The 15,523-nt window shown below is 37.7% G+C and overlaps 1 protein-coding gene across 1 annotated transcript in view; it reads right to left on the minus strand.

The window, feature by feature from the left end:
- Positions 1-11,599, minus strand: part of LOC135945839 (neurogenic differentiation factor 1-like) — a 25,077-nt gene extending 13,478 nt beyond the window's left edge. The window contains exons 1-2 of the mRNA XM_065493749.1: positions 11,489-11,599; positions 11,298-11,424 (exon numbers count right to left, since the gene is read on the minus strand). Of these exons, the coding sequence (XP_065349821.1) occupies positions 11,298-11,419 (122 nt within the window). The 5' untranslated portion in view covers positions 11,420-11,424; positions 11,489-11,599. The remainder of the gene's footprint in view (positions 1-11,297; positions 11,425-11,488) is intronic.
- Positions 11,600-15,523: the final 3,924 nt, after the last annotated feature.

Consider the following 15,523-nt stretch of genomic DNA (forward strand, 5'->3'; position numbering starts at 1 on the left):
AGCAACGTGATTGAAAATAATTGGGTGCAACGGATATAATTGAACTTATGCAACCTGAGCTGCATTTTTGGGGGTTTACTGTTGCAAAAGTTCCAGTCATTCCTTGTATTTATTGGAGTCTAAAGTTATCAGAAAAAATCCAGGGATGCACTTGTCGTTCAGGAGAAATCGCCTGTTTATTTATCAGGGAGGAGGGTGGTGACCGTGAAAAATTGAGGCATTGAGGCAGAGAGAACACATACATACATGTGTTCAGCCAGGGTTGAATGAGAAGGGGAGGGAGCAAGGCTTTGAAAAAGAGACAATAGGCCGCATGCTTCCTCGCCCGCTCTGCAACTTTTCGAATAAAATGCTCTTTCCAGATTCTGAACATTTCGCAGTCGCGCGCTTTATTTTGGAGATTAATTATTTTTAATTCAAATTTGATAAAAGTTGGCTAATTTTGGAAAACATTAAAAAATAGAGAAAATTCACTTCTTTGTCCTGATATATTTTGCAATGTGAATATCAAATTCTGACATTAATAAATTTAATTATTTAAATGAGAAAAAATATTTTGCCGATTTTTTTATTGCTGCATTCGCTAGAACTTATGATCCTGAGTTTAATTGTGTTTGTTTGATTGAATTTGGGCTAACAGAAGGCAAGATATAAGCCTCAATAGGTTGGGGTGAATTTTGTACTTTTGGTTATTTCTAATATTTTATTAAATCACACGCTTTATTTCTGGTTTGATGAACATGACAACCAATTACCCCAACATGAAATCTAAAGTAAGGGCTTGTTGCACTTGCTGGTGCATTAGAAAGCGTTCTTAAAATACGCGCACAATGGTCGTCTTTGTGTTGGGCCGCGCGTATCGCCTCTCGGTCCCACACGTGTGAGACATCCTAGAATTTTATTGTAAATTTATCTATTTAATTTCACCTCAATAAATGCACTTTTATAAAAAAAAATATGCATTTTTGACGATTTTTTGTCATATGGCAACCATTTAAAATTATTCTTGAGCCACAAAAGTCTGGTATGTTTATAAGAAAATTGTGTTTGAAAAGGTCAAGTTTGTGGTAATTACCATGTTTTAAATAAACTTAAATTTGATTTTGCAGCCAACGCCTTCTTTTAGTTAGAGAGGGGACCCGGGACGGATTTTTGGTCCCGCCCCTGTCCCGTCCCAGAGAAAATAATCCCGTCCCTGTCCCATTTTTGTTTTTCGGGTTCGTCCCTGTCCCTGTTAGCTCTTAACCTTGTCCCTGTTTAGTCCCGCCCCCTCAACCCCTTATACCAGATTCGTGAGTTTTCAAAATTTTACTGAACTTTTAAAATTGGTCATTTTTGTCAGTAAGTAAAAATTGTATACATTTACATGTAAATTGTAACCTCGAAGGAGTGCTCAATTTTAAAAATAGGTCGGTGGAGACAATGAATTTTCACTAGTCCTGGTCGCAGTAAATAAATTGCGCATTGCTCAACAACCACCCAAATTTTATTTGTCGAATTGATTGTTGCCCTTTTCTTGCAACAAGGAAATTCGCGTTCGGTTGTTGAAAGTTGCGCCATTTTCCACGACCAGGGAAATAATTGCTTCCACGGTTCCCAAAAACCTGAATTTTTTCGGAAGAAGCCAACGCATTACAAAAAAAATGTTTTGCTTTTTTTCCTGCAATTTTGAGCATTTGTCAGAAACACGTGCATTTTTTGTAGAAGATAAAATATTCTCACGATGGATGACCAAATATTGGGATTTTACAAAATCTGTATAAAAGCCAGTGGTTCAGAGTTCGCCAATTTTGCAATGCGCTAAAATGCACCACTGGATTTTTTTGCGCACATAAGAGTTAAAAAACCCACCAGTTCTGGGTTTTCTACATTTTTTTACTTTACCCCGAAAAGGTCACATTTTGCGCTAAAAAAGGTTGGAAATTTTGGAAACTTGCGATTTATGTTACAATCGTCTGTCTTTGTGGAAACCAGTGGCATTTTACTGAATTTTAAAAATCCCATTTTTTGGTCATCCACCATGTGAATTTTTTATTTTCAATAAAAATGCATGTTTTTCGGAAAAAATACATAAAAACCTGTAAAAAAGTTTGTGCAATGCAGTGGGATTTTACTGTAAAAATGCGGGTTCTTGCGAACGCTGTGCTGGTCACCAAGATACCAAAAACTTTAACTCTCCATTCAACATTTTCCAAAATATTGACTTTTTGGCACGGAATATTTAACTTTTTTGAGGTTAAATTCGGAAAAATTCGTATAAAACCAAAATTAGTGTTTTCCAGCTGCCTTTTTGCGCAAAAAACCAGTGGTGCATTTTTCCGTATTGCAAATTTGGCGAACTCTGATTGCTTCCGTTCCTCCTCAGACTGACAAACTGAGAATCTTTGGCCTTTTAATTTTAATGCTGCCATTGCTGCCGATAAAACTGTCCCTCGTCCTGCTGTAGTTTGTCCCTGTCCCGAAATTCAAAATTCGTCCCGTCCCTCAGGGAATCCATCAGGGACGGGACGGGAATCCCGTAATCCCTGTCCCTGGTCCCCTCTCTACTTTTACTGACGCGTTAAAGTAACTGCAAGAAAATTTGACGCAAAATAGAGAAGCTAATTTTTTCAATACTCGAATTTTATATTTTTTAGAGCATGATGTGCTAAGAAAATCTATCCCTCCATTTTCAAAAATTGGCAAAAAGTTCAGAAAATTAATAATTGTTCGAAAAAATTCATGATTATTAACAATAATTTATGTCTTTTGTTATTTTTCAAAAAATGTTTCAAAATTTGCAATTGGAGTGGAGATATGAAATATTGAAAATCAACAACTCATGAAATTTTTAAACGCCTCTAAGCACTAGTAGACGTTCACGTTGGTTTTTGGTTTTTAGTTCCGCAGATATTCCGTGTGAAAAAATGTTTTAACTCACATAATTTAAAATATGTAAGCTTTGGAGGCACGAATCATTGAAACTTGGCTTCGAAACTTAAAACAAAATTTAGTTTCAGATAAGAGAATCATTTTTCTAATTTTAATATTTCAGGCATAACACGCCAAAAGCAGATAATTTATAATACATAAATGGCAATTTTTTTTAATAATTTAATTCTGATAATTAACAACGCTGCAAGCTGCAACGTCTCTCAAATGCTTCTATGTTGCAACTTTCAGCACGTGTGCGTATGAGAGAGGGTTTTGCAACCCTGTGCGCCCAGCAAAAACATGTTGCTGGCAGGGAGTGGAAAAATAGTTATTTATAAATAAATATGGCTGCCAAATATGTGCTTCAGAGTGCTTTGAAAATAGAACGCAATACAGGAACAAGCACCCTTTGGGGAGCGGATTATAAGAAGTTCCGGAAACAGACCACCGCGCTGAGGGGTTTAGGATTATTTTTAATAATGACTGCATTCCAGTAGAACAAATTGAAAAAAATAACAAACAATAACAACAACAAATAAAAGGAATTTCTTTAAGCTCGATCTAAAGGGATGATCTTGCGTGCACATTTGAAAAGAGGACAAAAATAGGGTGCATTTTGTTACTGTACAAACACCCCTGACACGCAATTGCATAATATTGTCGAACAATATTACAAAATTCAATGGCGCAATACAGCTTTTAAAATGGACTCTTTCCAACTAGAGGGAGGCGTTATCTGGTGACAATTATTCGTCCACAGTGATTGGTCACATGCTTGTGCGTTGTGCGTACAAAAATTGTTACAACACATTTCAAGCGTCATTCCTCATAAGCGATATCAGATCATTATGTTATTGCTGCATTATTATACTCACGAACAAAAGCACCGCAGAGTAATGAAGTTAACACGCACTGATTTTAACGCAATGCATACACATATTTTTTGTCACGATGTGAGGATAAAAACAACCACAGCAAAACTTTAATTAATTGTGCCATGTTAGTAAAAAGCACAAAATGAGCAAACACGGTCCGACAGCAGAAGCATATTTTGCCAAAGCGAAAATGTGGATTACGCTTGCACTTGAATAACGTGATAGATTACTTAGGAAATCAAAGTAACAAGACAAACATTATACAGGACCAAAAATTATTATAACAAATTTCGTATTAAAGTCAAGCAAAAACTTAAACTCGAAGAGAAAAATTATAACCTAAAAGTTTTTAAATCGTGTCAAGGTGCGACATTAAATTAACGTGGACTAAGTTAAATAATTGTCTTTTGGGCCGAACAGCCGACTCTCTCGAAGATACAATTTTGCGATACATGACTCGTACTTAAGATTTGCCCGCAATTCTATGTGGCTTTAGCAAGCACTTTGCAGACGCGCCTGCTAAAAAACTTGCACTTGGAAAAGTACATTCAAGTGAAGCAGACAATCATTGTTTTCAACAATAAGCAACCACAAGAAAACTGCACCAAGAACAAGAGGTCACCAGCAGAACAGCAGAGCATCATATGCGGCTCCAGAGAGCGACACACACGCAAATAGGTGCTGCGATCATTGCTACTCTTAATAAAAACAAAAGCCCGGGAGTTGACGATGTTTCTGTGTACGAATTGCACGATTTACAGCACACAGGTGTCACGCTTGAAAATAGAGCGCATTCCAAGACAAGAAACCGGAACCGGAATCTTGTCATGTTCCGGTGTTTCACACGAAACCGGAAGTATTTTATCCGGAACAGGACCGGACAAGATTTCCATTTATTTATCAAAAAATTCCGGTCTTTTTTAACAATAAAAATAATTATGGCCTGAAGATATAAAAAAGGCTGATAATTTCTTCATTTTCAGAGTGGTGTTAACTCTCTTTGAAATTCCAATTAAAAAATTTAAAAAAACATGAAATTTTTCGAATTCTTTGGATCTTTGCAGCTCCAAAAGAGCGTATTCCAAGACAGGAAATGGAAACAGGAAACAAGAATTCCTGCTTTTTCCTGGAATTCCGGCAGGACAGGAAAATATTCAGGACAGGAATTTTGCTTCAAAACAATTTTATTCCATTCTTGTTCTTTTATATCAAATATCTCATATAAAGAATGCACAACTTTTAATTTTTGATACTGCTTTGCAACGCTTACTTTCTTTCATGTAACTAAACATTTAGCCTAAAAATTATTAAAAATTTTGCTCTATATTTTTTTTAAAAAGCACAACTTTTCAAAATCATAGTCAGTGGTGTTTGAACAAAACAAGCTTTTTACCAAAGCAATCTACTGCATCAAAAATAACCTTTTTTCGGGGTGTTCTGCAATTTTTTCATTTTAAGCACTTTTTGAAATCTTTGTTGAATACTAAATTCTGTGCGGGTTGCATAATACTTTTCCGTTTAGTTCATTCAGGGGAATTAGAAATTATATAACTACCAATAGACACAATTCAAAAACTTCGAAAATCTGTCTGAACGGAAAGTTTCAAATAATTAAAAGAAAACAAACAAGGCGTAAAAATTAATAAAAAACCATTTTGTTCAATGGAATTAAATTTAAGGGAAAAAAACAGGAACAAGACAAGACCGGAAATCCAAATTTGGAACAGGACAGAACAGGAAATTTTTTCCGGGAACAGGTCAGGACAGGAACAGAAAAACCTTTTTTGAATACGATCTATAGCGCGCGCCAGGCCCCAGCAGCAGCAGCCGACGTGCAGCCTGCCGGCCCGCCCGCGCACGCACACACCGACGAGCGGCCGCAGCTAGCACGCCGCCCGGCGAGCAGATCGCGAGGGGGCCCCCAAAAGTTTGTGCCACAATAACTCACGACTCACGACAATATTGGTTGTAGCTGCAGGGAACTGTCGCAAAAAAAGTATTTAGGAGTGCTAGTTGACCAAGAATTTAATTTTCAGACTCAAATATTCAACATGTTTCTAAAAAGCTTCGTAAAATTGTATGTGAATTCAATTATTTAAAGGCAATGCCTTACAGGGAGAGAATAGTTTTTTATTCCTTTCTTGCATATTCCTCCTTGAAACTTGAACAATGGCATAGCCGCGTGGGGGGCCGCGTCAGCTTGACGCCTTTTGTTGAAGTTCCAAGTGAAAGTATTTTATAAAGATATGCTTTAAAAAAGACTGACAAAACGTGGAGGGTTTCTTTCACTTTTGGAATTTATTATACCTCTGTTGACAAAATATAACAATAGAATTTGCTGAGTGTTAAATATTTTGATGGCAATGTTGGTGTTCAGAGAAAACACACTGCTTCCTGCTCCAGCTGTGAAACCAATATAATAGCGTTTAAAAAAAAATCCGAAACTGGCTGCACTGCATGCAATAGCTTTTTGTTGATGCAAGAGCTATTGAAAAATACTGCACAAAACTCAGACATTCCGGAAGTTAGTTCAACCGTCGATTTTCCCTCTCAGTTGTTGGTTGAATTAAAATAAATTTAAAATGTAATAAAACCGTTCCTCTTTATTTGTGTAAGTCTCGCCCACGCAAAATTCAACGTCAGTAACTTAAATTATGTCCAACTTCGCGATCGCAAGTCTTTCTTTTCTGTTAGAGCCTTTAGAACACAAACAGAAAGCCTCTTTATGGTCTATTTCTTGACATGAAAAAAGCTTTTGATCCCACATTGATCGAAAATACATTTACCGCAAAATTATCGATAGTAAGAAGTTAACTTTTCATGAATTAAATTTAATGGCTGACATTTTAGATATAAATTTTTTACAAATCGACAATGGGATCACAACTTCTAAGAAAATCATTCAGAGTAACGGTGTTAAACAAGGAGGCAGTTTATCCCCTTTTTTGTTCATTTTTGCCATCAGCGACTTCAACGATCTGCTAGTAGACTATCCTGATGTTAAGGCAATAATGTATGCGGACGATATTGTTTTGTATAGTGAAAATTTGCTCGTTTTCCAAGATCTCATTCGCGATATTAAAACCTATTTAGGCAAAATGTCTCTACATTTAAATTGGGATAAATGTCAAATTATAAAATTTAGAAATAAAGGTCTTGGTAGATTTAGTAAAATTGAAAAATCACGGGAATCTGAAAATAACTTAAAATTTTCCTCTTCAGTCAACTATCTAGGCGTAACTTTTCAAGCATCTGGCACTTGTTTTAGTCAACACATTGATCGAAGGGTTAAGGCCTCTATTTTCGCAACATTAAAAATAAAAAATCTGTGAAAGTCCTCTATTGATACGGCCACAAAGTTATTTAATTTAGCAATCTCGCCTGTCTACGGTATTGAAGCTATATGGCTTTGGGGGGTAGGAGGTGGAAATTAAACCTTGCGGGATTTTCAACGAATTCTTCTCTTTTATAAACGTCAGTCACTTGGCGACTTAGTCTAACAGAATACAAGGACTTTTAAACAAAATTGATAAACGACTTTAGAATTGACAATTTTAAGAGATTCGTCTTGAAGAACAATTTAAAATTAGAAAAGAATTTACCCGATTGAGCCGGGTCCTTCACAATTAAACGCTCGGAACACTTAAGATGCGACTTGTTGGCTCGTGTGTCCGGCGAAAACTAATTTAAATTAAAAATCTCTCTCTCTGTTGCATTAACGAATTTCTAACAATCATGAATAACAATACCCTAGACTAAAAATGAAAAAGGAGTGGGAGCTCGGCTCCGCAACCACTACATGGCCATATTTAAATTTAAATGAAAACAATAAATTAGAAAGTGCTAAATCTAGATTCTTTAAAAAGGCGCTGGGCGTTGATAAACGAATGCGTTCTAGATTAGTTTATGAACTTGTACAGACCGACCTATTCGTAAATGAGCTAAAATCAAAATTCTCTCTCACTTGTTCCGAAGCTTTTGTCAAGTTTGTAAGTAATATGAATATTAAAAAGCAAAATATTGATCCAAAATTCTATTATACTCCCGCAATGTTAAATACCGATTGGAAGAAAACGAATTGTAAGGATCGTTGCATGTTAACCAGATATTCTTTTCATGGATATCATTTTCTTATTTGCATAAATTCTTGTTTTCACCTGGATGCTACTGACAAATGTAAATGTAGTTATTGTAATGCTGATCTGTATAGTATGTACCATATTCTTGATTGTCCTCTGAAACCTTTGACTTTAACCAAAGAAGCCTCATATAAATGCTGGAAATAGTTGTACGCCGTTGGCGTTTAATAAAATTCTATTCTATTCTAAAATTAATAACTAAATATTCAGTTCGGTTTATAGCTCCTTCAATAATGCTGCTGGTTCGTCAGTTCAGTATAGGACAAGAGAGAATTAACACACAAGAATTTAAGATTTTAGAAAATTCTCCCTCGCTTTATGTTCGATGATGGATGTTTTGTGGATGAGAATTTAAGAGCAGTTCGAGATTTTTCTTGCTCCCCCCAGTATCGTGCCACTGTTAATACACAAGCGCGGTCGGCATGCGAAGGTATGCAACCTTGACCATCCAGCAGACCAATTTTTCAATTGTGAATCACCACGCCATCTTGTGCTGAACAACCCCAATATCGTTCATGCCGCGGAAAAAAGTCCGATCTCCAACTAGCAACTTTGTAGCAAAAGTCCGACGGACTTTTTCGCCAAAGGTAAAATTGTCCGAATGCAACTTCCGACAGGAGTTTTTTTATGCTGAAAATGTGTTCTACCACCTCCAAAATCTATCAAGTGACTCAAAAACCTTTGATTTATTAGTAAATGTAAGAGTAATAAATTACAGTCACATTATGAAAATGAAGGTTTAAAATAACAAAATCTTGAAGGAATACCATGGATAAACAAAATGTAACTTGGCTGTTAAGTTTTTATTAACTCTTGTAAAATTTGGAATACCTTTGATCGGACAATTTTACCATTGGTGAAAAAGTCCGTCGGACTTTTGCTACAAAGTGGCAAGTTGGAGATCGGACTTTTTCTGCGGCACGAACGAATAATATGTGCATGGGCCTCGAACGCTCTCTAACGGAGGGTGTGGCGTTTGTGAGCTTAATAATTGTCTCACTTACCAGCTGAATTTACTGAGTGTTAAATATTTTGATGGCGATTTTGGTGTTCAGAGAACACACCAGTATAATACTCGAATATTGCTTTCTGCCCCAGTTGTGGAACCAATGCATGTGAACAAATATTTTAACCGAACATCTGAATGTATCTTACCAAGACTTTGGAACATGTTACCAAGTGAACTTAAAAATTTAACTGACAAATGTGTTGTGAAGCGAAACATCAAAAAGTGGCTTATTAAAAATCGAATGGACTCTCAATGACGACACTGCATTAAAAAATAATTTATTGATGTTATTTGCACACTAATGTACTAAAATTATGCTGCCTCTTGTGTAGCAGAATAAGCATCAGCCGTTAATTCTCCGGAATTGGCTGGACTTCTGTAGCTTTCAAAATAAATATATTTCTTTAAAAAAAACTTATACACTTGTCACAGTTAGTTGTCACCAGGGTTCGCAAAAACCCAAATTTTCCGGTAAAAATCCACTGCATTGCAAAAATCTGATTTTTTCGAAACTCGTGCATTCTAATGAAAGATCAAAAACTCCCATAATGGTTGACCAAAAATAGGGATTTTTAAAAATCAGTATTAGAAGCTCTGGTTTCACCAAAAGACCGAAAACCTTAAATAACTCTCGTCGTAATTTTCTAAAATGTTTGGCGCAAAATGTGACTTTTTTCGGGTTAAATTTGGAAAAATGCGGGAGAACCCAAATCTGTTGGGATTTTTCCAGCTGTTTTCTTGCGCAAAAACAGTGGTAATTTAATTTATTTTATTTAAAGTAGCATTATTTATAGGCCACAACCACCCTCAAAGGACCCTCCCTAAGGACGAAACCCTCCATTTCCTTCCATTTTTATGGTGTTTAAACTTTTGGTCCGATTGCCACATAACCACAGATGAAACTCGCTCCGTTTTTTTATCGACGCAGTAATTAAAGATATATGTTGCAAGCAGAGATAAAAGATGGGTTTTACCTGACGACATTACGATCAATAAATATTGGTTCCGATGCCATCGATGTTAACTATTTGGGCACCCAAAGGAGAGAATGGAGGGAGTCTCAGGTTTAAAACTACCCCTCCGAGAGAGGAACGCGCTCTCGCTCTGAACGGAACTCTCCAGCTGACCGGTCAGTATGAGCCACCTTTCCTCCTCTCCCCCTGCTCTTCCCTTGGGTAGCCACTATGTGTTGTATTGTACATCGCCGCTTTTATTGCCAGGATAATAAAAAAACGGAATGGAAATGACCACCACCCTTCTTTTATCATTCATTATTGTGTTTTTAGTTCAAATTGTAGACCTATTTTATTTCCTTTATTGTTTATTGTTAAATATCGAGACTCGAGACATCAAATCAAAACCTGATAGGCACGGGAATTTCGATCTGTTACCAATTAAGGCTAAGCCAATTTTACAATGCTCAAAAATGGACCACGAGTTTTTTTTTCTTAATAAAACCAGCTAGAAAACCCCCAGTTTTAGGATTTTCTGCATTTTTCCGAGAAAAATAAACCTAAAAAGGTCACATTTTGCACAGAAAAAGGAATTTTAGAAAATATGGCGACCGCCTAGTGTTTCATTTTTCTTTCAAATCAGCAGCTCGTTTACCGAAATTGTGAAAATCCCTATATTATTTGGTCGTCCAGCATCATGAAAAATTTTTATCGCCATTAAAAATGCACGTGTTTCGTAACAATTTGCAAAAGTGCGTAAAAAAACAGAAAAGTTTTATGCAATGCAGCGTTTTTTTTTTAAAAAAAAATGCTGCTTTTGGCGATCTCTACAGTTTAGAGCGTGTTACTGTTACACTTAAAGTAGAATTTTTCAGGGCAACAATTGAAATTATTTGAATTGTTGGATGCCACAAACAATTTGCAATAATAAAAAAGGACCTTCCTACATTATAAATTCAAATTTTGCCAATTTCCTCCAAAATTTAAAGTGCGTGAACATTTTTTCTTGGCATATTCCGATTCCTCTCGTCGAGATCTGTCCAACGGTGTATGCCACTTATTGGGGAAACTCTTGGTTTTGAAATTAAATCGGATTTCAAGTAAGGAGACAGCCATTACCATTTGAAAAGCACGGTAACTTTCCAGCCAATTTTCTCAACAAATTACAGCGCTCCTTAGGTCAATTTAGGCTTTAACTGAATCCTAAGGGATGAGTTTATGCATTGGCACCAGGCATTTTCCAGGATTTTGCAGTATCATTCCTCTTTAAGTTGCGACTCTTGAGTTATGCATTCTTTAAAAGCAAGCCAGCCGGCAGCCAAGCCGACGAAAAAAAAATCAGATTTTAATCCGATTTACGAAGAAAATTCTCTCTAGTGTCTCTAGGGAGAAAACCCCCGGTGCATACCTGCGTAGTCTGTCGAGGGCTGCGTTGAGGGCGTGCATCCTGTGCCTCTCGCGGGCGTTGGCCTTGCTCCTCCTGGTGCGGAGCTTTCCGTTCGTCCTAACTCCTGCTCCGTGCTGCTCCATGCGTCCTGAAAGCATCGCGCCGACTGATTGTGAGAGAAACCCCGGCGCGTGGAAAACCGAGTCACTCACCTGCGCGCGTGCCGTGCAACAGGTGCCTGGCTGTCTGCTCTCCTTTTCGTTTCGTCGACACAGATGCGTTCAACGCCGAGGGCTGGCCGCATCTGTATTTGCTGTTTGTTAGCGCCGGCCGGCCAAAGGGGTGAAAACGCTTATCGCTGAATGCTATATATTGACACAACTCTCTGGCTTTCGGGGTTGGCACTCGCCCGCCCGCCATATGCCGCGGCAGCGTTATCAGGGTGTAATGGCACGTGCCCCGCGAGACACCCACCCAGATAGCACTGATCTGTGCAAACAACGCGCTTCTTCCAATATTTGGCCAGCAATTAGAGCCGAAACACGCACCTGACAGCCGTCTGCACCCGCGACAAGTGACACCACCACCCCAAAAGGGTAGATTCTTATTTGCTTACTAAATCTTTTTAAACCATTTTGGAATTAGAAGCGACGAAATTTTGTTTTAATTATAATTTGTTTGGAGAGGATTGGAGGAGTACGCCTGGCGGTCAGGGGAAACTGTGCCGTCGTACAAAGCTTCGAAGCGGGTGGCGTGGTTCTTTAAATCAAAGGCGTTTTACTGATCCGGAATTTTTGTTGGCCAAAATGTTGTGCGAAAAATCTGCTTGAAATCTTGTCGTTTGTATTTACGGTCACATTATTAATTAGAATTTGCACTCACAAATGACCAAGATTCCTAAAAAGAGCTCTTTCCGTATCAGAATTAATGAAATCCAGGCTGACATACAAATTAGCAGACACTGATTTATTTGTAAAAGAATTGCAAACTAGATTTACACTGCCGGAGACTGACTCATTTAAAAGGTTCATGGCTAACCAGGATTTTAAGGCCTCTGAGATCTACCTAATTGAAAGGGATATATTTTTATTAACAGACACGCTTGTCACGGTTTTCACTATTTGATTTGTAAAAATTGACCTATTATCACTCCTGCGCGAGTGAGGCTGACTGTGAGAGCAAATTCTGTGATAAAGCAATCAGTTTCTGCCATTTCCTCGAATGCGATAAGAACAATTTGACGCTGTGCCAAGCCGCCAAAGCAAAATCGAGCGTTGATCTGTGATTTAATTATGTATATTATGTCTCATGTACACCTTTTGTGTCTGATAAAAGATTTCATTCATTCATTATTAATTTAATTTTAAATTTATATCGCAAACTTTTATCTAATAGTCTGTTGAAATTTTTTAACAACAAGGTAACTCCAGGTTTTGTAACATATCACATTTTTTCAGAAAAAAAACAATTTTTTTGCAATTAATAAAATTCTATTACTGGCGTGTTTTGCAATTTTTAGCATTTTTGGAGCCCCGTGCATTTCTTCAGAAGATATTAAATTTTTAAGTTGCGGCTACAAAAAATATCTATAACAATATATTTTTGCTACCATTTCTAGGACTGCGCCGTCGCCCAACTGGGCCGCGTTTACAGGGTTAACGCAAAAATTAAAATTAATTGAATTATTTTAGCAATTTATTGTAATTAATTTGATATTGATGAAATCATTGCTAAAGTTTAATTAAAAACGGGCGGGCGGGCTAGCTGAGCCTGGCTAAAATATTTGTGGTTTAAAGGTGATTTAGGGGTACTTTTTTAGATTGATTTTTTTACGAGCCATTTTCTGATACATTAAACCAAGAGCAATTCGCAATCGTGATAATCGATATTAAAATTCTTTTAAGATGCGAACAAGGCTACATCAATGTACAATTGCTGCAACCCTGTGGGTCGCGAATGGCTGCAACACAGAGAAACCAGAGAATATTATTAGTGCCCTCCGACCCTCTAACTTACAGCTTGCAGAACTGGGAGGCCTCCTGAAGTGCCAAACGCAGAGCTCGCTGCCGCGGCGGCCGCCTCTCACGCTCGTTCGTCTTTCGTGTTAAATATTGCTACTTCTCTCTTAATTCTTTCGGCGGTCCTTAGGCCCAAGCACGCTCAATTGGACTAGGTTTCTCGCTATCAATTTGTAAAATCCCGAGCACATATCTTGATTATTCAGCGTCGAGAGCCACGCGAGGCCACAAGCCGAGAATAAGCAGGATGTGCAGCGGTTATCAATCTAGGTAATTTTCTATGAGCTTTAAGACAGTTAAAGGGTGCTTCTCAGCGAGCCTTGAATTAATATTGAAATATTGAAATGAGCCTTTAAAGTAATAAATAAATATTCAGTTCGGTTTATAGCTCCTTTAATAATGCTGCTGGTTCGTCAGTAGGACAAGAGAGAATTAACACACAAGAATTTACGATTTTAGAAAATTGGTTGAGCTTGGTTTATTGGTTCTAAATGGCTCTAACAGAAAAGAAAGACTTGCGATCGCGAAGTTGGCCGTTATTTAAGTTACTGAGATTGAATTTAGCGCGGGTGATAATTAGACAAATAAAAAGGAAAATTCTTACTGTAACTGGCAAGGCAAAAAGGGCCGTTAACTGGTGGAAGGCAGGAGTGATGCTGCTCGGCAGTGGTCACTTGGTCAGGAAACCGTCTCCGATCTGAGCCGGCGAGAGTTGCCTCGAAGCTCGGGGGAAGGGGTGGATGTGACACCGCTTGGGGTGTCACGTGCCAGTCAGGGATTGGAGGAATACAGTTTGGGGGGCGCAACCGCTATTTTAAGTTACACAGTGCTCGCTTCGCGTTGAAGGAAAAATAAATAAATAACGGCCAATTTTATACATAAAACGGTGTGGCTCTTGGGTGGCAGCCGTTTCATCTGCAGGGCGAAAGAAAGCCAGGGCGAATGAGACTGAGTCATATCACGACACTGTGAAAATGAAAAAATCGGTTAAAAAAATCTTAAATTGTTTATAGAGGAAATCCTGGAAATTCCTTGTTTCCAATGCATAAACTAAAGTGGTTGCAAAAATAGCATGCTTTTCAAATAGCGAGGACTGTCTCTTTATAGTTGAAATCCTATTTTATTTCACAACAAAGCGTTTCGCACGCTGTTGAACAGATCTCGACGAGAGGAATCGAAATCTGACAAGAAAATATGTTCAAGCGCTGGAAGTTTTGGGGAAAATTTGCATAATTTGAACTTTAAATGTAGTAATTGGTTCATTTTTGATTAGAACAAATTCTTTATCGATCAACTGCTTAATGCATTCAATAATCCAAATAATTTTCAATTTTCACCCTGTATCAATCCACTTTAGGTGCTTTGGTTCAATATCCTGAAATAATTGTGCGTCTAGAGGTCGCTCCCCGCGGCCGTTGCTTGTCTGACGAAAGTAAAAGCGGTCGCAGCAGGTAGAAAATCCTGCAATCAGCAGCATCTCACTCACAGCATTTCACACAATAATATACACAATATCCGGAGAATGATTTAATTTTCATTGAAATTATTGTTTAAATTTAAGATGTCAAAAATATTATCTATTTATTCCTTAATTATCTATTAATATATTTGAGAAAAAAATACAAATTTCTAAATAAATTTAAGATTTTACAAATTTTCATGATTTAATGCTAGTTTAGTATCCGAAACAAAAATGTAATTGCATTTTGGACAGAGTATTATTTTTAGAGATGTTTTGAATTAAATTCTGATGCACTTTAATAATAAAAAAAAAACACACGAAGAACATGTGTGTAATCGGTGTTTGCGGCATTTAGCTACACCAAAATTTAAAAAAATCTTTAATTTCAATAGAGGAGTGATTTTCTCAAGATGATTTTATTGTCGTTAAAAAAATCCCGAGAGGGGCGAGTGCATCATTCCCACTTTTGCACCTGCCAGAAAAGAAAAGGCTCGAATTATCTTGCCGACACGAAATAAAAAACCGACTCAGGGCTTTGAGAGGTACGAGGGGTAGATAAAGATCATAGAACCCAAGAGTGCATGTGTGTGTGTCATCTCATTCCGTGACGCAGGCAGTCGAGTTTGGATCGTGGCCGCGATGAGAGCCGTGTTGCTGGTGTTCGCGTCGCTCTTTTTGGCCTTGTCCGCGCAGGACGAGCGTCCGGCTGTCCCGTTCAGCGTGGTCGAGCGCATCAGGCAGCTGCGCAACCACCTGACCGACCTGCG

Source organism: Cloeon dipterum, chromosome X, assembly GCF_949628265.1.
Source record: "Cloeon dipterum chromosome X, ieCloDipt1.1, whole genome shotgun sequence".
Lineage (NCBI taxonomy): Eukaryota > Metazoa > Arthropoda > Insecta > Ephemeroptera > Baetidae > Cloeon > Cloeon dipterum.